The following is a 26,549-nucleotide window of genomic DNA, read 5'->3' as shown; positions in this document are numbered from 1 at the left end:
AGAAACGTATTCCTTCATGGTTCTGGAGACCACAAGTCCAAAATCAAGATGTTGGCAGACCCATGCCCTCTCTGAGGCCTCTAGAGAAGGATCCTTTCTTGTTTCTTCCAGCTTCTGGTGGCTCCTGACATTCCTTGGCTCATGGCAGCATCACTCCAGACTCTGCCTCCATTATCACATGGTCTTATGTGTGTTTCTGTGCCTCTTCTCCTCTTATAATAAAGACACTAGTCATACTGGATTAAGGGCACACTGTCCTTTAATATGACTTCTTTTTTTTTTTTTTTTTTTTTGAGACGGAGTCTTGCTCTGTAGCCCAGGCTGTGGTGCAGTGGCATGATCTCAGCTCACTGCAAACTCTGCCTCCCGGGTTCAAGCAATTCTCCTGCCTCAGCCTCCTGAGTAGCTGGGATTACAGGCACCCGCCACCATGCCCGGCTAATTTTTCGTGTTCTTTAGTAGAGACGGAGTTTCACCATCTTGGCCAGGCTAGTCTCAAACTCCTGACCTGGTGATCCCCGGCCTTGGCCTCCCAAAGTGCTGGGATTACAGGCAGTAGCCACTGCACCCAGCCGACTTCATCTTAACTAACTATAACTGCAATGCCCCCATTTCCAAGTCAAGTCACGTTCTGAGGTTCCAGGAAGGACATGAATTTGGGGGGTCACTATCAACTCAGTGCACTGACTAAGCAGATGTTTATGAAATATAGGCCTGAATTCAACAACGGCTCAGAGCACTGACCAACTAAAGTATAGAACCTTTTGCAGCAGAACTCTTGGTTGACCCCCAATATCCATTCTCTGTCTTCCTTTAGAATAAAGAAAACACAAGTTTCTTTTACATGACCACACAGAACAAAGACTACCTTTCCCAGCCTCCCCTGCAGACAGAAATGGCTGGAGCCAAGTGAGATTTAAGCAAAAGTGATGGATCCAAGGGGAATGCCCTCGCTGGACCTCTCTCCCTCTCCTCACTGGTAGGAAGGCGGACATGGTGGTGAGCCATCTTCAACAAGTGGCACGCTTCCATGAGCAAAATATGTTCTGCGGCTTCTTCAAGCCATAGGAACACATTTGTCTTCTAGCAACAGGAGGTAAACAGAATCAAAAGTTCATGTGGCCATTTTCAGTCCAAATAGGTTTTCCTAGTGGCAAAAACCTCCAAACATACTACCTGCTACCTAAGAGTGCAAGACTTTTTAAAAGCTAATTATATATTTTTTACCTCTTGCCTCTCTTGGTTCTGTTATTCATCAGAAAAACAAGATCCGATGCCTGTCTTGGATAAGAGCATCTTCAGTTTTCTTTGAGAACCACCCTCTCCCAATCCCAGCCCTACTCTCAAACTGGGCATGTGATCCCAGCCACACCAATGAGATTTGCTCACTCAACACATTCTTATTGAACACTTGCTGTAAGACAGGCACCGTTGTAGGAGCTGGGGATGACAGTAAACAAAATATAAAAATCCCTGCCCTTAAGAACTTTACATTCCAGGGCTTTTGTGGAAACTGCTGGAAAAAAGAAGTACTCTCTGTTTCTACTGGGACTGCTGAAAGGCTGGGATGGAGGCTGGAACCACAGGCAGCCATCTTGCCACCATGAGGAGACAGACACAGCACAGTCACATCCTAGGGTGCTTGGACTCTGCCACACTGAGTTTGGCTCATTTCCCTGAGCCAAAAACAAAGGGGGGCACTTTTTTTCGCTTAAACCAATTTGAATTAGGTTGGGAAAGGAAGGAGTTGCATCCAATTCCTACCAATACCTTAAGAGTCCCTCAGAAAGATATCTGAGGCAAGTTTGGAAATGCCAAGTAAAGACAGGTGACTCTTTTGAAAATGGCTTTTCCTTGGGCATGCCTTGGAAATGCACTGTTTAAAGGCTCCTACCTACCATGTTGTCATTTCCAGTTTTAAAACCTCCTTTTCAATAACCCCTAGAATGAAGGCACCAGTTCACTACCTCTCCCACTATGCGTTAAGAACCAAACCAGGTCATCACATCCCCCAAATGACCAGAGACTAGATGGTTCCAATCACCTCCTGAAAGTCTTGAAATTGCCTGCTGCTGCTGCCAATGGCCACAGGGAACACCACCCTTATTTCCCAAAAGGCCACATCCCACCGGTTTTCCTCAAGCTAGTGACTGTGTCCCAACATTTCTGATCATTGCTTTCCTTCCCATGCAAGCACCTCCATGCTCTGGGGCCCCGTGAATACTTAGCTGTTAACAGGAACAGCCTGAACTAGACTTACAGATAACTGAAGCTAATTGACCACATCCTACTTAACAGGAAACCTAATAGACAGCTATTTTAGACTTATTCTCACTTCCCCTCATCCGCTTCCACCTCAGCGCTCTGTTGCTGGGAAGTCAGGGTGTACATAAAAGAGACTATGGGGAAGGGGTCAGTGGAGACTCCAGAGTGCAGATATAAAAAGGCTTAGGGACGTGGACCTGGTGGAAGAGAGGTGCTGGCACTGCATTCGCATGGCAAACATCGCATTTTTACTTACAGTGTATTTTGGGGTCATCTGGTATGGGTAGTGGAAATCATTTTTTAATGTTTAAGAAACGAAAATAATAAAATTAAAATATACCCAGGCCTTCCTTCTGGAGAGATAAGTAACAGAAATATTACACAGGAAGCTCCATCTGCCGTGTGTGTGTGTGTGTGTGTGTGTGTGTTTAACTATCAGCAATGTCTTTCACTTTTGCAAGAAGAAAGATACAGTTTGCGTTATGGGTTTGGTTTGGTTTTTCTCTCCCTGTCTCCCACCCCCACTTCCTGTTAGGGGGGTTGTTTCCCAAACTCGACAGCACCATTAACACAGAGCTCCCTGAAGAGGCTTCATTCTCAGGATGCTGCCAGCCATCACCCTTCTAAGAGTCACAGGAGCCATGTGAAGAGCTCTTAGGCCTTCTCACTAAATGAACTTCCTCGTAACTGAATTCCTTTCTCCCATCAGTTGAGGACCATTAAGTGCACAATGTTTCCTAGAGCTATCATTGTGTCTTCCCAACTGTAGAGCGATTGTCCCTTTTCCTTTCAGCTCAAGGATCGTTCCTTGTCTTCATCCATTTGGACTGCTGTATCAAAATATCTTGCACTAGATGGCTTGTAAACTACAGAAATTTATTGCTCATAGTTCTGGAGGCTGGAAAGTCCAAGATCAAGGCACTGGTAGATTTGGTATCTGCAGAGGTCCCACTTCCTGGTTCTCACTGTGTCCTCCCACGGCACAAGGGGTAAGGGTCTCTCTGGGGTATCTTTTATAAGGGCACTAATCCCATTCATGAGGGCTCCCTCCTGACCTAATCACGTCCCAAAGACCACCACCTTCTAAGGGCCTCATACTGGGGAGTAGGTTTCAACCTATAAATTAGGGAGAGACACAGCATTCAAACAATAGGGTTTCTCCATATGTTTTCCTCCTCAATCACAAAAGAAATTTTCTCACAGATGCTAGCCCACGCTTTGCAGAGAGAAGTTCTTATTAGAGCACTTTGAGTCAGATGAGCCAGGGCATCCCAGCTCCACCGATAACTCGCTGTGTTACCTTAAGTTAATTACAAACTCTGAGTCCCACCTAAAAATGAGGATGAGGCCAGTTCTCCTCGCCAGGCTGTGGAGAAGACTAAATGATTTAATACCTGTAACGGGTACCTAGTGAGTAGCAGTGAAAATATATCTTTTCATTTAATTTGAATCCTAAGGATGATCTGTTACAGGACTCTGGGACAGGCACTGAGGGTATGGAGGTGGATTTACAGCAAGCTATTTGTCCATTCATGAATCTCTCTATCCCTGGAAACCCATTAATAAAATACTTTGTGACATCTGAAGAAAGTTCTGTTCTCTTCCCAGATATCAGGTGAAACCTCTCCTTACCTTCCTTGGCTCATTCATTCAGACATGCAAGCATGTATTCAACAAACATTTATTTTATTACAAGTCTGTCATATGCCAGGGACTGGGGACACAGTTTGTGGCCTCCAGAAGCCTATAATCTAGTGTGGGCCAAAAACTCAATGAAAGCATGAATGTTGAGATACAGGAAGGCTCCATCAGGAATCTGAATGGCAGCTTAATCAAAGGAGCTGAGATATAGTAAGATGGACGTTTTCACACACTACTGGTTAGAGCATCAATAGATACAATCTTCTAGAAAATAATTTGGCTACACTTATCAAGAGCCTTCAAAGGTTTATAACCTGTGAATTCCCCCTCTGAAATTTTATTTGAAAGATACATTAATATAGGCCGGGCGCGGTGGCTCAAGCCTGTAATCCCAGCACTTTGGGAGGCCGAGACGGGCGGATCACGAGGTCAGGAGATCGAGACCATCCTGGCTAACACGGTGAAACCCCGTCTCTACTAAAAAATACAAAAAACTAGCCGGGCGTGGTGGCAGGTGCCTGTAGTCCCAGCTACTCGGGAGGCTGAGGCAGGAGAATGGCGTAAACCTGAGAGGCGGAGCTTGCAGTGAGCTGAGATCCGGCCACTGCACTCCAGCCTGGGCAACTGAGCGAGACTCCGTCTCAAAAAAAAAAAAAAAAAAGAAAGAGACATTAAGAAACTCAGACAAAAGTTTAGTTTACAAAAAAGAAAAAAATGGCATTTTTTAAAAGGGGAAATCTTTTCAAAATGTTCAACAAAGGAGAATGGCAAAATGAAAATACATCCATCTGATGGAATATTACAGTGCTGTCAGAGACAACTGAATGACGTGAGAAAATGCCCGTGATTCGGTGCTACATGGCAAAAGCAAAATACACTATAATATAAGCCTGATGATTTCATCTTCATAAATATATATACACATATATATTACATATTTTACATATATGTGTATATATTATATATGTGTATAATACATATTATATCACGTGCATGTATATTACATATATTGCATATATGTGTGATATATGCTATTATGTATAACATATATGTAATGTACATTATATACATGTATGTATATATTACAATATATACATATATACATATATGTAAGTATATGTTACAAGTATTACATATATGTATATATTTGTAAATATATATTATATAAATTTATAATGGTGATATATATTAGGGCGATAACTTTTTAAACTTCATCCTGCGCTCGTAAACTGTATATCTTTAGGGTATTATACACTCTATGGGACCATACTTCTAAAAAAAGTTACTATATATATTATACACACACATATGGAACCTACTTTCAAAAATTCATCCCTAATCCCTGCCACCGCAGGAAAATCTCTTGACCTTCTGGTCTATTTTCCATGGATATATATAAATAAATATATATATATATGCATACATATGGCAGGGATTGGGGTGACTTTTTTTGGAAGTAAGTCTCTTTTTTCAAAATTCTCTATAATACACTTGAATTAATTTCATAATCAGAAATATATATATATATAAAATACTGCTTTACTCTGAGGCATCATGGGGCAGGGGAGGGAGATGATGGTAAAGGAGCCAGTGGGGCCACCAACCTTGCCCCTTGATAAATTTTATGCCAAGAACATGAGCTCTATTAAGATAGGGATCATTGTCTGTTTTGTCCCCTGCTGTTTCCCTAGCACAGGAACAGTCCTGGCACAAACGGCAGCCATTCAACAAATGCTTGTTAAATAACTGAACAAATGACCAGAGCTCAGCTCAAATATTCCTTCCTCTGTCAAGTTCCCTGACCTCCCTAAACTAATTACTCCTTTTTTTTCCCCTAGCCGCCCATAGCCATTATTATAAAGCATTACAGCTAACAATTACAGGTCTGTCACCACTTGCTAAATTGCAAGTTATTTGCAGGCAGGAACTAAGTCTTATTTAGATTTGTCTCTTTAGTCAGATAAATATTTGGTCGATAAATGTTTGAGTGCTGGATGGAGGGGTGGACAGATGTCAGACTGTTCATACTGCATGAACAGTAATTATTCATTTTAATTATGATTTAACCCTCATGTAAATGTGTATTGATTTTGAGAACTGCTAATAGCATCAGATCTGAGTTGGGAAGAGACCTTAGAAATAGTCTAAGTAGTCAACTGCAAAATTGTTGGTTTGGGCCCTGAAGTACTTTATTCTAACAAAATTTTATTGAGAACTCCAAAATATGAAACAGATAAGCAAGGAACCACCCTGATTGGGGTGGGGTTTACTGGGACCCCCTAGCCCCCTCCAAGGACCTCCCCCCATGCTTGGGCTTAGAGGAGTAGTTTGAAAACTGCCAACATCTACATTTGTTAGTAACACATGTGGGGTCCCCAAAAGGGGGTAGAAGAACCCGGACAAGAACCCAAGATCCCTGATGCCCCACCCAGTGCCCACCCAATGCCCACCCAGTGCCTACCCAATGCCCACCCAATGCCTACCCAGTGCCCATCCAGTGCCCACCCAGTGCCCACCCAGTGCCTACCCAGTGCCTACCCAATGTCCACCCAATGCCCACCCAATGCCTACCCAGTGCCTACCCAATGCCTACCCAATGCCTACCCAATGCCCTTTCTACTTTGTTGGAGTTTTATAACAGATCCAACACTCAGCAATGACCTGTGTTCCTAATCCATTCCTTGTTTATTTCCTATGAAAATAAAAAAGGAATGTTACTGTGACTTTCCAATGACAACATCCTGCACATCCCTCAAATCTCATTTGCAGGAAGGCACTTACTATCAGCCCTGGATTTATTTTTAAAAATCTCATTTTGCTTTTACAGGCACAGGAAACAAAGTCAGCATAAGCCTTGAAAGAATTCTCTGCAGAGTCCCAAGAAAGAGCCCTGAGCCACTCCCCTCCTAAATGCAATGGATTATCTGAAAGTGAGCAAGACCACTATTCCTAGTTAATATTTTTAAGCACATAATTGTCATTCGGATGATGGCTCACACTCTCCCAACAAAGCTGTTTCATTACAATTAACTCAAAGATTGTCTGTTCAGTTACTGATTTCAAACCTGCACTTCCATTTTTGAATAGCAAAATTATACAGAAAACCCTACATATAATGAAACCTTGGCTCTTAAAGGATTTCACTATCTAATTCTTCCAATTGCAAAATAATCTCCATTCCAATACCTTTGCATAGGCTTCCAATAATAAGTACTACCTCAATTAGACCTTCAAATCCCTAATCCCTAAATCGTTGTAAGTTTGCAAGCATAAATCCAGAAACCCTTTTAGCTTGCCTGTCCACATGCCCCCTTTAAAACATGCTGCATATCTGTGATTACATTATATTACTTTCTTTTTCAATTAAGCCTTTGGAAGAGCTCTCCCTGTCGTGATGGTGGTGGTGGTGGTGGTGGTGGTGATGTTTTAACGGAAAATAAAGGGGATCAAAGGTGGTGAGATGCCCCTATGAGAAAACCAGCTCTCGATTATTCATCGACAGGCGTCAAGTGCTACAGTCTAGCAGAGAAAATACAGGCAGCCCTCAGCTTTGTACCAAGCACAATGGCCCCCAGAAGTGATTGTGAAAGCCACAGAGAGATGCCTTTTCATATGGTGTATGAGCTCTACAATAGCCCCATGCCCTCTCCCACAGCCCAGGAAGGGGAGCCTAAAAAAGAGGCAGCCTTTTGATTTAAAGAGGACACAGGGCAGCATCTTTCAGGGGGACAATGCACTCAGACCCCACACACAGTGCACTTGGGTCTGACTTCCAGGAGGAAGCAGCAGACTTTGTTCTCCAACCTTCACTGCTCATCTCTAGGGCAGCCCAGCAGCTGCAGCCTGACCCAGATATACCCATGAGCTCCCACTGAAGCAAGAAACTCTCTTCCCTGGGACTATTTACACACTTTCCCTTTCTCCCACCACTGCTTTCAGGGCCCTCTGAGGGTGAAGCTAGGGCACCATTAGCAACTGAGAGACTGAAATTTAACCCCCATGTCCTATAATTTTGGCCCAAACAACGCAAAACAAAGGAGTTTCAAATCCCACTACAGAATGCTTTTAAGCTCTTTCTTACTTTGCACTTTAGTCGTTCATGAATAATCTTCTTGCCTCCCATTAAATGACGATAATAGAAACGATTTCCAAATGGCCCCGAGTTCATTTTGAGAAAGTGAGTTTGAAACTACTGCCTTTCTAATGAAACAAGAGAGTTTAAATTCAGCTTAAATTTCATCATCTGAAAAACAGGAGTCACTAAACCTGTGGCTCCCTGGTCCCAAGAATAAAACTCAAACTTTAGAGCATTCAGAGCCATCCAGGTCCACCTCTCCACCCTTGGGCTCCTGTATTCCCAGACATCACTCTCCTCACTGGCCTGGCAGACATCCTCACCTAGAATGTCTTTCCTCCCCCTTCCCAGATTCCACTAGCAAATTTCTACTCATCCTTCAGAGCCCAGTGCAAACCTCGACTTTCCCTGGAAGACTTCCTTCCACCACCACGACCACCACGACCACCACCATCACCACCACCACCAAAATCAATCACCCTCCTCTCCCTTTCCTTCAGTTTGTCTCTCTTTGTAACAGCAGTCACATCTGGCCCCATAAGACAGCAAAGTATGTGTGTTTACATCCACCCTAATAGAATGAATATTCTTTGGGCCAGACTTCGCAGCTAAACGTTGGTATTAGAACCACTTGAAACAAAATTTAAGCAATTCCCCAAATCCTTCTGAGTCTCCACTGCCTCATCTGTAGAATGGAGCTAGTAACAGTTGCTCTTGCTACATGGCAGACTGTGTTAAGATCTCAATAGCACAATCAAGCTTCAGATAGCGACTGATTAACTAGAAGACTTTGAAGATACCTTAGAGGCCTGAAATGACTTTAGGGATGTGTGTGTGTGTGTGTGTGTGTGTATAAAACTTTGCAGCCAATATCTTGTATTTAACATGTTGAGCCTTAAGATAATCAATATTATTCCCAAAGGGTATAGCTAAAACCCAGGAAAGACAACATCCCCTTAAGAAAATGGAAGGGGCGGGCACAATGGCTCATGCCCGTACTCCCAATACTTTAGAAGGCTGAGGCAAGATCCCTTGAGCCCAGGCATTTGAGACCCGCCTGGGCAACATAACTAGATCCTGTCTCTACAAAAACAAAAAATCAAAAATTAGCCCAGTATGATGGTGCACACCTGCAGTCCCAGCTACTTGGGAGGCTGAGGTGGCAGAACTGCTTGAGCCCAGGAGGTCATAGCTGCAGTGAACCATGATCACGCCACTGCATTCCAGTCTGGGTGACAGTCTTGCTCTGTCACCATAAATTTTTTTTTTTAATTAGGGTGAGGGGAGACAAAAAAAAAAAAAAAAAGCCCTAGTTCAATGTAGAAAAGGTTCTCTAATACTTTAGAGCTACACTATCCATTACAGTAGCCCTAGTCACATGTGGCTAGTAAGCATTTGAAATGCAGCTAATCTGAATTTAGATGTCCTGTAAAAATACACATTGGATTTCTGGAGACTTGGTACCAAAACTATGTAAAATATTGCAATGAGTTTTAATATTGAGTACTTGTTGGAATATTTCAGATATTAATCTCACTTTTTACTTTTTTCAATGTAAAAATGGCTACCGGAAGATTTAGTTTTGTGTGCAGCAGCAGTGTATTTCCACTGGACAGTGCTGCTCTACAAAAGTCTTGTCTCAGACACTCCCATTGCAAACCAAATTAGCAGATCCCTTCCTGGGACACATTTAATTACCTTTGTGGTTACAGTGATGCAATTCCTACAACTTTGACAGTTGTTCACTTTTTGGCTGTTCACATTTAACCACGGTATAAAAGGGGTTGTTCTTGGCTCTCTTAAGTGACAGCTCACCATAGAATCAAAATGAAAATCAAATCACCATAGAATCAAAATGAAAATCAAACCTACCATCCCAAAAAGGGGGATTTTCTTCTTAGTGACCAATTACCATCAGTGTATTCCTTCTTTTAGCAAAGAGTTACTGAGTGACCATTATGTACCAGGATCTATTGCAGATGTTGGGATATTGTGCTAAACAAGACATGGCCCCTTCCCTGAAGGAGTCAATTATCAGAATGAGTAATATTAGAGATGTACGCACACAAAGTACCACAGGGACGAAAGGAAGGACATCCATCCCCTCATTCTGACCAAGAGGGGATGGATAGTAATACAAGAGGCAATACATGAACTCGACTTCGACCCAAGGTCACATCCAAGTTGAAGAAAGACATGAGCATCATCTAAACACAGATGATACCCCAAGAGGGGATGAGCTCACCAGAGATAGAGTGTAGGGTAAGAAGAGAAGGGGCTATCACTGAATGTCCCACTTACTGAGTGTACAGCTGAGCTTAAGGCCTTTATGAAATAATTACTTCTTGATCTAATTATCTGAAACCAAGAACATGGAGACAGGCATACTGGTGAGGTGAAGAGTACAGTGTTTGCTGTCAGTTAGACCTGAGCCAGGATCCTGTTCCAGCTTTCCAATTAGGCAGGCTCCATCACCTCTCTAAGCCTCAGTTTCCTCACCTGTATAATGAGATTGGTAAATGCGCATCTCACAAGGCTGTGGTGGGGATTAAATAGGATCGATAATCCAAACACAGCAGCTGACACACTGTCTGATGCAGAGCAAGTATTTGGTAAGTGACCATTATTGTTACCAGTTTTTTTCATAAAGCATCAGAAACATTTTTAATCAAATAAGGGTTTGGTATGGTTTGACTGTGTCCCCATCCAAATCTCACCTTGAATTGTAATAATCCCCACGTGTCAAGGGCAAGACCAAGTGGAGTTAATTGGATCATGGGGGTGGTTTCCCCCATGCTGTTCTCATGATAGTGAGTGAATCTCATGAGATCTGATGGCTTTATCAGTGTCTGGCATCTCCCCTGTTTGCACGCATTCTCTCTCCTGCTGCCCTGTGAAGAGGTGCCTTCCACCATGATTTTAAGTTTCCTGAGGACTCCCCAGCCATGCAGAACTGTGAGTCAATTAAACCTCTTTCCTTTATAAATTACCCGGTCTCAGGTATTTCTTCACAGACTAATACAGGGTTTCCCGACTATTGATATTTTGAGCTGGCCTGTTCTTTGTTGCAGGGAAGTCTGTCCTATCCATTGTAGGATGTCTAACAGCATCCCTGGCCTCCACTCACTAAATGCCAGTAGCACACCTTCCCCAGTTAATGACAACCCAAAATGTCTCCAGACATTGCCACCTGTCACCTGTGGAGGAAGAAGGAGGTCCCAAACCAGTTGCAAACAAACAGTCTAAATCAATGATTAGGTGGAATAGAAAGAAGTCTGGGTGCTTAAAAGGATAAAAACTTTTTCAACTTGTAAAGAAATATGAGCCCTGACAAATACACTCCCCTTCCTCTATGATAACTCTCTAGCCTAACAGGGACTATTTCAAATGTGAGCCTGGCCTCAGGTCGAAGAATGCTGGGCCTATCCCAGATCAGGGTTATAGAGTCTTTGAACTGAATTTCAGGACCTGGTCTGGTGAAGAAGGGTGGAAATAGATCTGTGCCTCAGCTACAAACACCAGCCACAGAGCAAGCTCCATGTTTAACTGTTTAACTGTTTAACTGCAGTTAAACAATGGGAAGGACTGACCCCTATACCGGAAGAAGAAAAGTCCTCCTCAGCACAGAACAGGCCCAATGTGGAGACACAGAGCCAATCGATGCTGTCCTGTGCAATGAGCCATGCTAACCCACCCAACAACTGCTCACATACGGGCTGCCATGCTACCACTGTTACTTTTCTGAAATGACTGCTTTTCATCCTCCTCGAAGTTCAGCTTCAGAAATGGCATTGACCAGTGCCTGTGTTATTTCCCAAGTGTCACTTGTTAAAGCCAATGGGAACCCGAGGAATAATTAAGTGCATAATTGGAAGGAAATGCTCTGGTCATTGCATTCGGCAAGAAAACACAAGGCTGATTCCTCACCAAATATAAACTCTGCTTTGCAAACTGCTACAGAGTTTTGGCCTTGGCAGAGGGTATGCCTGTTAGCACGGCAGAGAGAGAGTGAGCACATACAGAGAGAAGATATTCACAGGAGTCTCATACTTATAGAAGTTAGATCCTTTCAGTAAATCTTACAGTGTAGGACACACAGGTTAAAAGGATAAAAACTTGCTCAGGTTTGAAACAGAATGAAATACAAGAGCATCATGTTGACGTTGAGATTCACATCCTTGAACGAGGAAGCACACAGGTCATTTATCATAACAACAATATGTTTATACTGCTTTTACATTCATTTTTTCTTTTTTTTATTTAATTTTATTTAATTTTAAGTTCCAGGATACATGTGCAGGACACACAGTTTTTTTACATAGGTTTACATCCATTTCCAATGCATTTTCACATCTAACTTCTCATTTAATCTTTACCACCACGACCCGTAAGAGAGGTGATATTACTACCTTCACTTGGCAAATGAGGGGACCGAATCTCTTGTCTGTGACTTTCACTCAGTCACTCATTCAATCAATTATTAAGCCCCTACATTTGCCAGGCACTTGCCCAAGTCATGGGATGCAGCCAAGTACTACGCCAGATGCTGTTTACACACAGAGTCTTGAGCTATTTCTCAAGGAGGGGCATTAGTGGCATTTGGACAGAATGATTCTTTGATGGGCAGAAAGGTCCCACCCTTCGCAGAATGTCTATCACTAAATTGCAATCGTTCTCACCAATCTTTGGGGTGGACGGGAAGAGTAATGCCCAAATGAGAGCCCTCCCAGCTGTTCAGAGCAGCGGATATGAAGTCATAGAGCCGGGTACGGTTCTTATTCCATCCATTCCTCTCCTGGGGATCTCAGACAAGTGATAATGCTCTATGCTTCAGTTTCCCCCCTTGTAACAAGGTGGTAATTACAGCATATACATTATAAGAGTCCCGTGGGGGAGTAATCTATATTCAATGCCTGACCCAAGTTGGCCTTTGGTAAATAATATCCGATAAATATGTTTATTATTTCATCGGCTCATCTCCCATCTACCTCATCTCCTTCAATCTTTAAAGCCACCTTTTCAGAGAGAACTTCCCTGACAACCTTATTTAAAATTTCAATTCCCCCACCACTGCCACTTCACATCCCCCTTCCTTGCTTCCCCACCCCCGTAGTATTTGTCACCTTCAAACATACTCTTTAATTTAATATGCGTTTGTTATTGTGTCTCCCCCACTATGATGTATGTTCCATGAGGACATGGATTTGCACCTGTTTGATTCTACACCTAGAACAGAGCCTAACTCTTAGTAAGCATTTAACAAAAATATCTTGAATGATGTCAAATGGATATAGGGAACAGCCAAATCCTAAAAGCTGGTGTCTAGACTACAAATTCTGTGTTCTTTTCACTATAATAAGTGACCATATGCAATGATATTAAAGGTAAAATATGACAACCGTTAAGAAATGTTAAGTGTCCTGTTACAACACTACCTTAGAGGGGCCTCTGTGGTTTCCCTCTTCTGAGATTCTTTGAAGTTAACAGTTTCTAACAGAAACCCAGCCACCAGCTTATTTCACTTGAGTTGCCTTTGTGAGTTTTTTCTCCCCAGGCATTTAAGATAACCACTCATGCCAGAGAATGATAAGGACTGAAACACTTCCATTACCAGGTTTCTTTGTGTCTATCCATATCGACCTGAGACAGAACCCAAGTCCTGGTGATGCTGGAAATATCAGCCCTCCCCATACTGCTTATCTAAAGCCAAACTAAGCCTCCACCACTGCCAGAACTGGCACTAGGTTAACATGGGATTTTTACCCAGAGTTGACAACGGCAGGTCTGACAATAACCAATGACATTCAAGGCAGGTCTAGTCCTGGGGTTCCAAAATCCTAGTGGACATTGTGCCACAAAAGGGGTCCGGGAAGGAAACATCAGACTTTGCATTTTTTGTTCATCTAAACACCAGACCTTCCATTTTCAGTTAACCTAAAAAAAAGTAACTATATCAAGAATACAAATGGCCACAAACAACCCGCCTAACCTGTCGTATCAAATTACATGTCACTTATGAAACTCAGACAGGTATCTTCAACCACAAAATGAACTGGAGTGACCACCTCAATAATTCCACCCTTCTCAGCATATTTCAATGAATAACCATTTACAACTGAATCATAAGTAAATTTACAGATTATATTATCTACTTTTAACTATCCTATTCCTCACAAAATAGAACTGAGGCCTAAAGAGATCCCAGCCAAGAAACCACAACTTAGAGATAATTGTCACAATCCAGGCACACGAGAAAATGGCATTCCTCTCTCTCAAGTACTAGCTCTCCATCGTATCTTTGTGGACAACATTACAAGGTCAAAAGGATGAAAGAATCAGAATTGATAAAGAGTCAGCCAACAGAACTATCCAACAGAAAATGACATATGTATTTACAGTCACTAGTCAGAAAGGATCCTATCCTAGATATGCAGATAATCGTAGAAATATTCAGAAATTATTTATAAACAAAATGTATTGAGGGATGGCTGCTCAAATATGTTTTACCAATAGGGTGCAGTGAGTATTGTGATTATTTGCTCATCATTCATTTTACCCTCCTTCTAGAAAGCTTTCTAGCCTGCAGAGGCTGGTAATTGAAAAGCTGTATTTCCCAGGCTTCTTTGAAGCTAAGGTTCTAGATGTGAATTTGGCTCCCCCAAAACAGAAGCACTCACTTGAGATTTAGAAAGCAGATGTGAGGCAGAGGCCATCTTCTTGCCTTTGGGGCTGTTTGGCTGCTGGCAAGCATTGAGCTGGGGACACGAGGGTTTTTTGCAACAGCACTATATGGGTCCACTCTCCGGCTTTGCCATCAGTTTTTTCTTGAACTCAATAGTTCCAGACACAGTCTCGGAGGGTGTAGCACCCCTGGTGAGTCAGGTTTTTTTTGGGGGGGGGGCGTTTTTTGGGTTTTTTTTTGAGCAGCCATGCCAACATACATTTGTTTATAAATTATTATATAAACTACTACCATTAGCTGGGAGACATTCCTGGAGCCCCATTCCTCCACCCCCTTAATGTCTTTATAAGCACCAAATTCCCTCTAGTAAATATCTTTCTGCTTAAAATACCTAGACTGGGGCCGGACACAGTGGTTCATGCCTGTAATCCTAGCACTTTGGGAGGCCAAAGCGGGCAGATCACCTGATGTCAGGAGTTCGAGACCAGCCCAGCCAACATGGCGAAACCCCGTGTCTACTAAAAATACAAAAATTAGCTGGGCATGGTGGCAGGCACCTGTAATCCCAGCTACTTGGAAGGCTGAGGCAGGAGAATCGCTTGAACCTGGGAGGCAGAGGTTGCAGTGAGCCAGATGGTGCCACGGCACTCCAGCCTGGGCAACAGAGTGATACTCTGTCTCAAAAAAAGAAAAATTCAATTAGATTAAAAAATAAAATACCTAGACTGATTTCTATTTCCTGCCCTGAACCATAGCAGAACAGAAGCAAAGAGATTTGGGAGACAAATGGACTAGACCACAGCAGATGCTATTTGTACATGACAATCCAACCTGGCTTCCTCCTTCTGAGTTCTGGGCACATGGGTTGGGTGGTGACCAAGGTGGAAAGGCTTATCTTTGAGAATCAATTATTAACTCTTTAAATGTTTCCTAGGCACCTCTGGGCCAGGGTCAGAGGCTATAAAGATGAACCTGAGAGAATCCATGCCTTGCTGTATCAAAAGAGGAAGATGTACAAAAAAACAAACAACTACAGTACATTTCTAAAAGGGCCAGAAAAGAGAAATGACAAAGTCATGACAGCTCAGTAGCCTTGAAAGAAACAAAAATCCACGTTGGTGACACTCTCCCTGGGCAAATGTTTGTGTCTATTTCTAGATGAACTTCCGGGTTCAAGTTCCAAGTTAAATCACTTACTTCCCACCCTCCCTATTCTAACTCTTAACCAACCTCATCATCAATCTGAGAAATACTAACTACAAGCCCTGGGTTCTGAAAATAAGTGCCAGGCAAAGATAAAAAGACCTGGACAGACTGCATGCCAGTCTGGCCATTGAGAGGCAAGTACTCAAGACTAACCCGGTACTTTTAAGCCCTCAGAGTCTGCATCTTGGAGGAATGCCATTTTTTCATCACTTACTGAGGTTATGAAGTGTGCCACAGTTTACATAAAGTACTTCCACGATTTACAGAGGTGGCCTCAGAAGGCATCCACGGTGAAGGCACACTATTTGATGGAACACTAAGAAACCAAACAGCTGCTCATTAAAGCGCAGCACGGTGCTGACATGCCATCAATCACAACACAAATTACATAATTACTACAATGTGAAAAAATACGTCCTGGAATCAATAATACACAATAATTTATGGGGATAGGACGTGGGAGACCCCAGACTAGGACTTGAGTCTTCCACTCCCAGAGTGTTGATCCATTTCATCGCTACATTTTTATTGAGTGCCAATTTAAGTCTGGCACTTTTCTGGATATTTTATTCACAAATGCCACGGATTGCACCCTGAAGATATTACGAATTTCCCACTACAAGCTCAGTCAAAATTGTTCTCAAATCTCTTTTTCAGATCTCTTCATTACTGCTTTAAAAATTGGAAATGGAACCGGGTATGGTGGCACACCTGTAAGTCCGAGCTGCTTGGGAGGCTGACGTAGGAGGATCCCTTGAGCCCACGAGTTCGAGGATGCAGTGAGCCATGATCTCACCACTACTCACCAGCCTGGGCAACAGAGCAAGACCCTGTTTTTAAAAATAAAGTTTAAAAAATTGAAAAGGAAATGGTCTAGTTGGGGTCAAGGGGAGCAGGTGGTAGAGGGGAGATAGGACTTATATGGTGACCACTTAACCAAAGCATACTATCGGCTGACCAAAGATGAACACAAATGTGCAAGGAGGGCTGGGCACGGTGACTCAGACCTATACTAGCACTTTGGGAGGCCGAGGAGGGTGGATCACTTAAGGTCAGGAGTTTGAGACCAGCCTGGCCAACATGGCAAAACCCAGTCTCTATTAAAAATGCAAAAATTAGCCAGGTGTGGTGGTGCATGCCTATAATCCCAGCTACTCAGGAGGCTGAAGCAGGAGAATTGCTTGGGCCCAGGAGGCAGAGGTTGCAATGAGCTGAGATTGCACCACTGCACTCCAGCCTAGGTGACAAAGCGAGACTCTATCTCCATAAAAAAAAAAAAAAAAAAAAAAAGTGCAAGTAGGAGACTTGATTTTCAATCTTTCTACATTGCTTCCACCCTTATTCCTCACCTCCCTGCCCCAAGAGTCCTCTGCTCAAGCTTCTGCAGCGCTTCCCTCCCATCTAGAGTTAAATCCAAGGCTCAAAACAATCGTCTCTCTCCGACTTGTGTCTCCCCACTGTGGTTGTTGGCTGCCTCTGTCCCTCTGCTCCAGGCACTCTGACCACCTTGCCATGCATGTTCTTGCCTCAGGGACCAGACTTGAACTTGTGTTGCTCTCTCCCTGGAACATGACTGGCTCCTTCATTTCCTGCAGCTGTCTGCTCTCAGTGTCGTCTTATCAATGACATTCCCTAATTACCTCTATATTATATTGCAACCCCTGCCTCTCACATCACTCAACCATCTTCTCTGTTTTGTTTTTCTCTTCAAACCATCTGATATACCATTTATGTCACTTCTGTATTTGCTTAAAGTCTGTCCCACTAGAATCTAAGTTCCATGAAGGCAGAGATGTATGTGTTAGATCTCCAGTGCCAAGAACAGCATTTGGCACAGAGGAGAAGAAAGGAAAAGACAGACAGACAGACAGACAGACAGAGAGGGGGCTGGGGAGGAGGAAAACAAGCTGGCTTGTAAGTTTCAATCAATCACATTGGATCTGAGATGCATCAAATTACAAGTTTCAGGAAATTTTAACTGATAGATCAGATTGTTCAATGATCTCATAGGAAGAACTGCCTCCCCTTTATTTGTTACAAAGGTGGTATCCCAAAATTCAAAAGAAAACTAAAAGAAAAAAAATGAATCAGCAGAATGACTTCTGGTTTTCTCAGAGTCTGAACTTAGAAGAGAACTGCTGGCAATGACTTTCATGAGAGCCTTTTCACTTGACCTCCAGATTAAAGAGAGGTCCTTTTGGTGGGTTTAAGAAGGGAAAGGGTGGTGCCTTTGCTTAGGAGCCTTTGACTTCCTGTTTTGAAATGACTGTGCTGATAAAGCTATGAACAAAATGATTTTTCAACCAGACAAATACTAACAACAGATACCTCTGCTGAAGGATGGATTCCCTCTCCCCTCACCCCATGGAAAGCCCCCAACCACCCTTTCTATGGTGCCTGATCAGTCCTTTTATTTTGGAAGGCAATGAAAATGAGGACTGTAACAATCAAAGGAGATCACCAACGTCTCTCTCATCTGAGCACAGCTATGAAAAGGCTCCATCGAGGTGCAAACATTTAACTTAAACGACCAAGGAGAGACCCCATGCTAAAAATGTCTTCTCCTTCAATTATTTTTTTTACTTGTTAATTTTTGTAGGTGCATAGTAGTTGTATATATTTATGGGGTACATGAGAACCTTCAGTGATTCAATGCTGTTTTCAGAATTCATAACAGTCTCATATTTGAGACCTCTTGACACCTTTTCAATGGAAGTTTCAGATATATAACATAAGAACAGCCCCTACAAATTGGAGTACGACTCCAAACTCATTCCATGTATAAGCAAAAAGATTCTGTAACATAACATTAAATTTGTGCAACCACAGCAAAAAATAATACCAGACTGACATCCTGCAAAGGGGTAGGGTGGGAGGTGGAGACACATGCAAGTCTATATATTTAAACAGTTATGGCTAAACTTTGTCTTTAACTTTAATAACTAGTTGTGATAATGATGTATTTGTCTAAAATACTTATTATCAAACAGGATACAAAATGTATGATGTTATCTCAACTATATATATGTATTTTGCATAGTTGAGAAAAATATATTATAGAATATATAAATATATATAAACATATTCTATAATACATTTTAAAGTACCAGTTGCCTCTTGGTGGTGGAATAATGATTGTTTTTCTTCTATACCGCCTATTTTTCTTTCTTTTTTTTTTTTTTGAGATGGTGTTACACTCTTGTTGCCCAGGATGGAGTGCAATGGCGCGATCTCAGTTCACTGCAACCTCCGCCTCCCTGGTTCAAGTGATTCTCCTGCCTCAGCCTCCCAAGTAGCTGGGATTACAGGCGTGCACCACCATGCCCAGCTAATCTTTTTTGTACTTTTAGTAGAGACAGGGTTTCACCATGTTGGTCAGGCTGGTCTCAAACTCCTGACCTCAGGTGATCCACCCGCCTCGGACTCCCAAAGTGCTGGGATTACAGGTGTGAGCCATCGCACCTGACCACCTCCTAAATTTTCTAAAATGAGNCGTTATTATTATTATTTTTTTTGAGATGGTGTTACACTCTTGTTGCCCAGGATGGAGTGCAATGGCGCGATCTCAGTTCACTGCAACCTCCGCCTCCCTGGTTCAAGTGATTCTCCTGCCTCAGCCTCCCAAGTAGCTGGGATTACAGGCGTGCACCACCATGCCCAGCTAATCTTTTTTGTACTTTTAGTAGAGACAGGGTTTCACCATGTTGGTCAGGCTGGTCTCAAACTCCTGACCTCAGGTGATCCACCCGCCTCGGACTCCCAAAGTGCTGGGATTACAGGTGTGAGCCATCGCACCTGACCACCTCCTAAATTTTCTAAAATGAGCACATATTATGTTTGCAGTTAGTTTAAAATTATAATATAAAATGCATTTTAGATTCAACCTGATCAAGTGAAACTGCAAGGGGGTAAACGGAGACATCTTTAAATAAAGGATATAATCTTTCAATACATTCAACCAAGGCAAAAAAAAATCCCAGGTGACAGTGAAAATAAACATTTTGCAAAAATAAAAATAATAGGAAGCAAACAGGAGAGAAAAGGCTTTCTCCTCTGAAGGCTTCTTTCTATGAACAGTAGATTTCAAACAAAAACCACAATCCTATGGAGTAACACAAAAGGAAGGTTCCGAAGAGCTGCCTTTACACACTCTGCACCAATGCAGCCTGGGGCGCCTCTCAGCTTTGCACTGCATGACACAGCTCCATCAAAACCCAGCCATCTGGGACAGGTATGCTAGACACTTTAATGTAAGCTGATGAACTTTCATAGGAAGCATTCACTGGTGAACTCAAACCTCTATAGAAACCGCAGGTATGTGGTTCCATTCTCCCTGACTTTAGGAATAGTTCACGGCCATAGAAGGTGTCTGTTCTATGGATGGATTTCCTTAGTGGCTAAACAAGGCCAACCTTCTCCAGAATCCAGGACACAGAGCAGTGTCTCAGCTGCCTACACCTCACGGGCTGCAAATTTAGGCCACGGTGAAAGCTCCTGTCTGGCACCTGATGAGTTTAACCGGGTCCATGTCAGAGTTCAGGAAGGCAGGAAGTATCCCCACCGGACAGAGTCAGAGTTATCGACCAGGCATTCTTGGCAAGGCTTGAAGTGACCTTCCTGAAAACCAGAGAAGTGGGTCTACTTCTGGAGTTTAATCACTTGATGCATTCATCCAGCAAATATTTTATTGAGAACCCACTGTTGTCAGACACTGTGCAAAAAACATCGGGATTAAAATAGGAGTCTAAAACCTGGTCCTTGTCCAATAAAATATTCTTAAGGAAGACTATTAACTCAGAGTATCAAAAACTTCTAAATGTAACTATCCTACTGACAAGGCCCACTTCTGCTAAACCCTTGTGCAACCAATGACCAATTACTCAAATTTGCAAATTAATCAATTCTATGAATTAGAAAAGATAATGGGCCCCAGATTAGAATCTGAGAGAGGGACAGCCAGCCTTGCCAGCTGTCTGCTTTTTGTCTTTTTTTTTTTTTTTTTTTTTTTTTGAGACACAGTTTCACTCTGTTGCCCAGGCTGGAGTGCAGTGGTGCCATCTTAGCTCACAGTAACCTCTGCCTCCCAGGTTCATGCTATTCTCATGCCTCAGACTCCGGCGTTCCTGGGATTACAGGCATGTGCCACCACACCCAGCTAATTTTTGTATTTTTAGTAGAGATGTGGTTTTGCCATGTTGGCTGGGCTGGTCTTGAACTCCTGAGCTCAAGTGATTCACCCGTCTCGGCCTCCCAAGATGCTGGGATTCCAGGTATGAGCCACCATGCCCCGCCCTCCTTTTTTCTTTCTCTCCCCTATCTCACACCCTCCAGCTACAACGAAGCCTGGAACCCACTGCCTTTGCAATACTATTTTTCTATTTCACATGCAGGTATCTGGAACCCCTGCCAGAAGCCTCCAAATTTTTAGCTACACAATCTGTGCCATGCTGTGGTCCCTTCTGCCTCTCCCAGGGTGATCTGGAGAGACAGAAACTGCAGAGTCAGGCTGAAGGATCAGCTCTCCTTACCCCAAGATACTTCAGAGAAGCAAGGATCTTTAACTTTTAAAGAAATTCAAACCAGTGAAAAAGATTCCACATCAGCGGTTATCAACAGTGTAGCTTAAAAAAATGAACCCCCCAAAAGAAAATGTTTAATGTGGACTTCAAAGTATATTTTTATGCCCCGTGTAATGATAAACTGTTGACACAGAGTTTTTGTGGAATTGTAAGTCATTTGAAATAAGGAAGGCCTTTCAATTGAACTACCTGTAACTCTACATTCAATAGAAGGTTTTGAAAGTAGTATTTGCTATGGACTGGGGGGAAATATCAGAAAAATATATTTCTAGAGATCCAAAGAATAAACAATGGGAGAAAATACGACTAGAAGGGGACATAAAGGATGGGGCAGGACTGACAGAGGATCTTTATCAGCACAAGCTTAGAAAAGGTTCTCTGCCTCTTCCAAAAGGCTAGACTGAAAAGATATGATGTCACTTTCAAGTCAACTTCAGAATCTAACAAGAGCTGGAAATTTTCACAAAGTGCCAATTACAAGTTGGAAGTTTCTTCCTAGTATCTTGGGCTAGAAAGTTATTTCCCAGTTCTCACAAAGAATTCCATGACAATTGTATTTCAGGTACACAGAAGCTCAAGCGCATTCCTGCTGAAGGCTGACACTCATCCTTGTTCTGGGCATTTGTACAGAGCATTACTGGCATTCACGGTCCCAGCAAAACTTTAAGAGACCTGAACACAGCTCTAGAGTCTAGACCAAATCACCCCGCCCCTTGTTTAAACGTATTGAACCCCAGTGTATCTGCACACCACCAGTCCCCTGGCGCTCTGGGGTGAGTCTGGCCCGGTCTCCGGTGGCCCCAGGAGCTTGGCACTCTGAGATACCCCTGGCTGTCTGGTCCTGCCCACTGCAACCAAGGTCTGCCTGCCGGCATGCAAGCCAGGTCCATTTTTAAATTCCTTCATAAGTTTCACAACCGCAGGTCTGGGTGAGGAGACAAACACCGCTGTAGTTTGCTGACATTAAACTAAAAATACCCAGCTGCAAACAAAAGCCATCTTTAACAGGGCTGGCTCGGACGTCCTGGGGTTACATGTGGTAGAGTCGGACCATATCCTTGGCAGTGTGGCTGCCTTAACAACCGCTCTAGGCCGAGTGGGGCAAAGAGGCCGTCTGTCCCTGCGCTGTCAAGGAATCTGCAGCCTGCAGCCCTGCCCGTATGATGGAAAGAACAGCTTTATTCCTCTGCCATCGACCCAAACGCAGGCTTGATGAATTCGGGACTGCGTCTGCTTAAAGCGTTAGATACACAGTGAAAGGAGAAGGCGGGAGGCAAAAATGAAAAACACCAACCCCACTTCCCTGGAAGGAAATGCGTTTCCACCTCCCTCCTCCTTGCAATTAGAAAAGCAAATTATTGCTGTGACTACGCTGAGAAAGGCAACTCGGAGGCGTAGAAAATGGATTTCTGAGCCAACGTGGCCCGGCAGGGGGCTGCTAAGGGAGGGGAAAAGGGAGCAGGGGAGATCCGCGTTACCCGGCAGGCTTCTCGGAAGGTTCTACCTGTTGGGCTTCGCAGCCGAGCTGCTCACCCCCGGCCGCCGCGCTCGAGGGCGGCCCTCCCTCTCCAGGACCCAAACTTTCCCTCGTATCCCTCGGAAGCGACGAGCCTCGTCCCTCCCCCAGTCCAGATTTCGGACGTGGAACTCTGCCTGAGCCGCAAGGGACGGGAGGAATAGGGTTCATTCCCACGCCCCCCGGGGGATTCCCGTTGCTCGGATTCCAGAAGTGGGGGATGCAAACGGACGGTCAGCCCAGGACCTGGCCAAAGTTTCCTCCAAAACTGCAGTGGTCAAGGCGTGACCCAGGAGCTCGGAGTTCCCATCTCAGGTGCTGGGGGCTGGAGCAGGCCCCGGGGCACCATCCGCAAGGTCACTGGAGAGCCGGACCCCGGGGGCAAACGGCCGGCGCGTGGTGGAGGGGCAGCGCTGGGCACCCGAACTCTCTCCACACCTGCTCAGCTCTGCGTCGAGCCCGGGATACGTGGGAGCCCAGTCCCGGGCTCCCCAGCCTGCTTCAGGGACTCGCAACCTCGCCGGGGCGTAAACCCTTCGCCCCCGGCCCGGCAACCAGGAAGAGACGGCTCGCCCGGGCGCTGAGCAGCCGGCTTCGGGTAACTCTTTCATCCCCCGACCTCGGCAGCAACGGGGAGGGAGTTTCGTTCTCCTCAAACCAGCCCCTCACCCCCGGCTGCTTCCCACACCTCTCCCTTTCCCTGCTACCTCGAAGACAGACAGACAAGGGACACAAAGAAAAAAAAAAGAAGAAGGGAAAAAAAAAAAAAACTACCGCCCCTCCTGGTCCCATCCTCCAGCCTGGAGCCGGGAGGAAGAAGAGGAGAAGCACACCTTCCCTTCTCCTCCCCATCCGGACGCGGTGACCCAGGTACACCCGGGCAGCCAGGAGCCCCGAAGAGGCCGAAGGCGGAGAGGTAGGGTTGGAAGAGGCAGAAACCAGGCGGAGCGAGGGAGCGAGCGAGGGAGAGCGCGAGAGAGAAGAAAATATCCAACAAAACCACGCTAACGCGCCCCCTACCTGGGTGCAACATACTTTGGAAATAGAAGATGACCAGGATAAAGGATCCCAAGCAAGTGGCCAGCACCATCCGGCAGATTCTGTTCATCCTCATCACTTCCAGCAGCGCTGGCTTCATGGCTTTGTCCTGGCTGCGGGGACCGGGGTGTCCGGGAGGCGCGCCCGGGGCGCAGGAGCAGGGACCCCGCCGCGCGGACCGGAGCCCGGGAGGCGGGGGCAGAGCTGAGCAAGGCTCGGAGGGAGGATTGGGCTCGCTTCGCTGGCGCTCTTGGAGCCCCCAGCCCGGGCAGGGGTGTAGAAGGTGCCGGAGTTGGTCTGGAAGTGCTGAGATGCGCGCTCCTGCTCCTCCTCCTCGCCGCTCCGCCGCCTCCTCCGATCCCGCCGGCGGCCGCCGCTGCCTGGTCGCGGGCCGGGCGGCTGGGGTGCGAGCGGTGATGGTGGTGCCGCCGCCGCTGCCGCTGCGCTGGCCGCTGTGGCTGTCCGACGGGCCCTCTCCCTCCTCTCCAAAGGCTACTTCATTGCGCTCCAAAGATCTATATATTTTGGGGCTGGGTTTTACCAAATGCAACTCGCGGCCCCCGGCGAGGGGAGGGCGCCTGCGGAGAGCCGGGAGGAGGGAGGGACCCTAGCGCCTGGGCGGAGCGTCGCGCTCCCCCCGCCCCTACCCGGGATATGGTCGCGTCCAGCTGTTGCCCGGGGAGTGCGGTGTGCGCGCCGCGCTCCCGCAGGGTCCCAAAAGCCCTCAGTCCCCGGCCGGGCTCGGCCGCCGTCTGGAGGTTGTGTCAGCGTTTCCATGACAAAACCCGGAGAAAAAAAAGACGAAGAAAATCGCCTCGTTGCTGCCACCCACCCCCGTGAGCGTTTGGAGAGGGAAGTGGCAAGGAGCCGGCTGGGTCTCGGAGGGGAAAATTAAGGGTTAGGGGGTTTCTGGTGGCTGGCAGTTATTTAAAATCTCTGGGCGACGTAGCGGGGAAGTTGCCCCAAGCCCCCAGGGAGAGAGTGCCCATTTTCCGACGCTCAGAACTGGGCGGTTTCGTTTTTCTTTCAAAGGACAGCCCAGCTTGGGAGTCGGGGTTAAAGAGGGCTCACTTAAAGTCAAGGTTAAGGAAACTGCACGACTCTCGGGTCAGGCGACAGCTGAGCTTTCCTGGGGACTTGTACAGACAGAGTCTTTGACACCCACCATCACCACCATTCCTCAAGGTAAAAGGGATTTGTGGGTTGCAAAACTCTGCTACCCCAAAGGGTAGAGCATCCTCCAAATTATGCAAAATTCGCAGCAGTCTTAGCTGGGAAGGGGTAAGAAAATGCCCCTAGGAAGCCACCTCACCCAAGTCCAAAAAACTGCTGGAAAAGCCAAACCAGCCAGAGCACTGGCAGGTACATGGAAAGATGGTGTTGCTTTCTTTTACTGTGTAAAATGACTTCCAATTTCCAATTGCATGCATTTAGGCTGTTTCACAATCAATAAAGTGGACACAGGCAATAGTATAGGGATCACTTTTATGTCAACAAAAAAAATGTTATTGTACAGACTAACTTTTGTGCCTCATCAAGTCATTACTAATACTAATTCAATTAAAAATGAAATAAGATACTGTATCTTTCAATGCCTCTCACAAAATAGGCATTTGACAAATTCTTATTGAATCTGAATGTAATGGGCCTTATCCTCCCCTTAATACAGACACAACTTGCAGTTAGACACATGCAACAAAAACCACCTGGGCAACCCCAGTTCCCTTCCCGCAGCGTTCTCCTCCAGCAGTTGCATGGTAGGGAAAGTAACAAACTCAGCAGCCTTGCCTTTGATTACAGAAGACAATCAATTAAAGCACAATATTTATGTAGCCGGTGTGTGCTGTATGAATTTGTATTTACCTGTGAATGAGTTGCTTGCTCAAGGAAGCCGGGCTGAACAAGCTTCAGAGTCTTCTTCAGTGATTCTTCTGCTCTGGTGATAGGAGATCAGGAATGAGAGTTGCACTACACCCTCCCCACCTCCGCACCATCATCACTAAGACACGGGATTCCTTGCAGGGGTCATGGCTTAGATGGGCATTTGCACAAAGCCTTTGCCTAGAATATCAGTCTCTCATTTAACACTTAACTTTACAGAGCCAGGGAGGGGAAGGGATTTACTCCTAGGTCACCCAAGCGACCTCTCACCTCATAGGGCAAAGACTTCAGTTACCTGCCCCAAAGCCTGGACATGCACAAGGCAGTTTGGGCAGTCACAGGGTCAAAGGAGAGATCAGAAGTCTAATTCCCTGTGAGTCATAGAGATCATGGAGTTGGCCCACATGGTGGGGGAGGATGGTGAATCATGCCCAGCATCCATTCTTGCATTCCCACAATCAGGAACCTGCCCAGACACACACTGAGGATTAAGGCTGTGACACATAAGCTACCACCTCTCCCAGAAGTCTTTGCTGATTTCTCACCTGAAATTGCATCTTTCCTCCTCTGTGCTGTGAGCACTAGGTCCAAACCCCTTTTGGGCCACTGTACCCACTAGGCTGAACTCCTTCCTAGAGATCCAAGTTGTCTTCCTCTCTGTCTCTT

The 26,549-nt window shown here is 45.0% G+C and overlaps 1 protein-coding gene across 2 annotated transcripts in view; it reads right to left on the bottom strand.

Annotated features, from left to right (window-relative positions):
* Window positions 1-24,908, bottom strand: part of CHST11 (carbohydrate sulfotransferase 11) — a 318,174-nt gene extending 293,266 nt beyond the window's left edge. Inside the window, exon 1 of one of the 2 annotated variants that reach the window (XM_017895334.1) lies at window positions 24,000-24,908. In XM_017895334.1, coding sequence (XP_017750823.1) covers window positions 24,000-24,102 — 103 coding nt within the window. In that variant the 5' untranslated portion in view covers window positions 24,103-24,908. Of the gene's footprint in view, window positions 1-23,984 lie in introns of both variants that reach the window. The other variant, XM_017895333.1, reaches the window with a different exon arrangement.
* Window positions 24,909-26,549: the final 1,641 nt, after the last annotated feature.

This window comes from Rhinopithecus bieti, unplaced genomic scaffold, assembly GCF_001698545.2.
Source record: "Rhinopithecus bieti isolate Rb0 unplaced genomic scaffold, ASM169854v2 scaffold_24306, whole genome shotgun sequence".
NCBI classification, from domain to species: Eukaryota; Metazoa; Chordata; class Mammalia; order Primates; family Cercopithecidae; genus Rhinopithecus; species Rhinopithecus bieti.
This window is presented reverse-complemented; position numbering and strand designations above follow the sequence as displayed.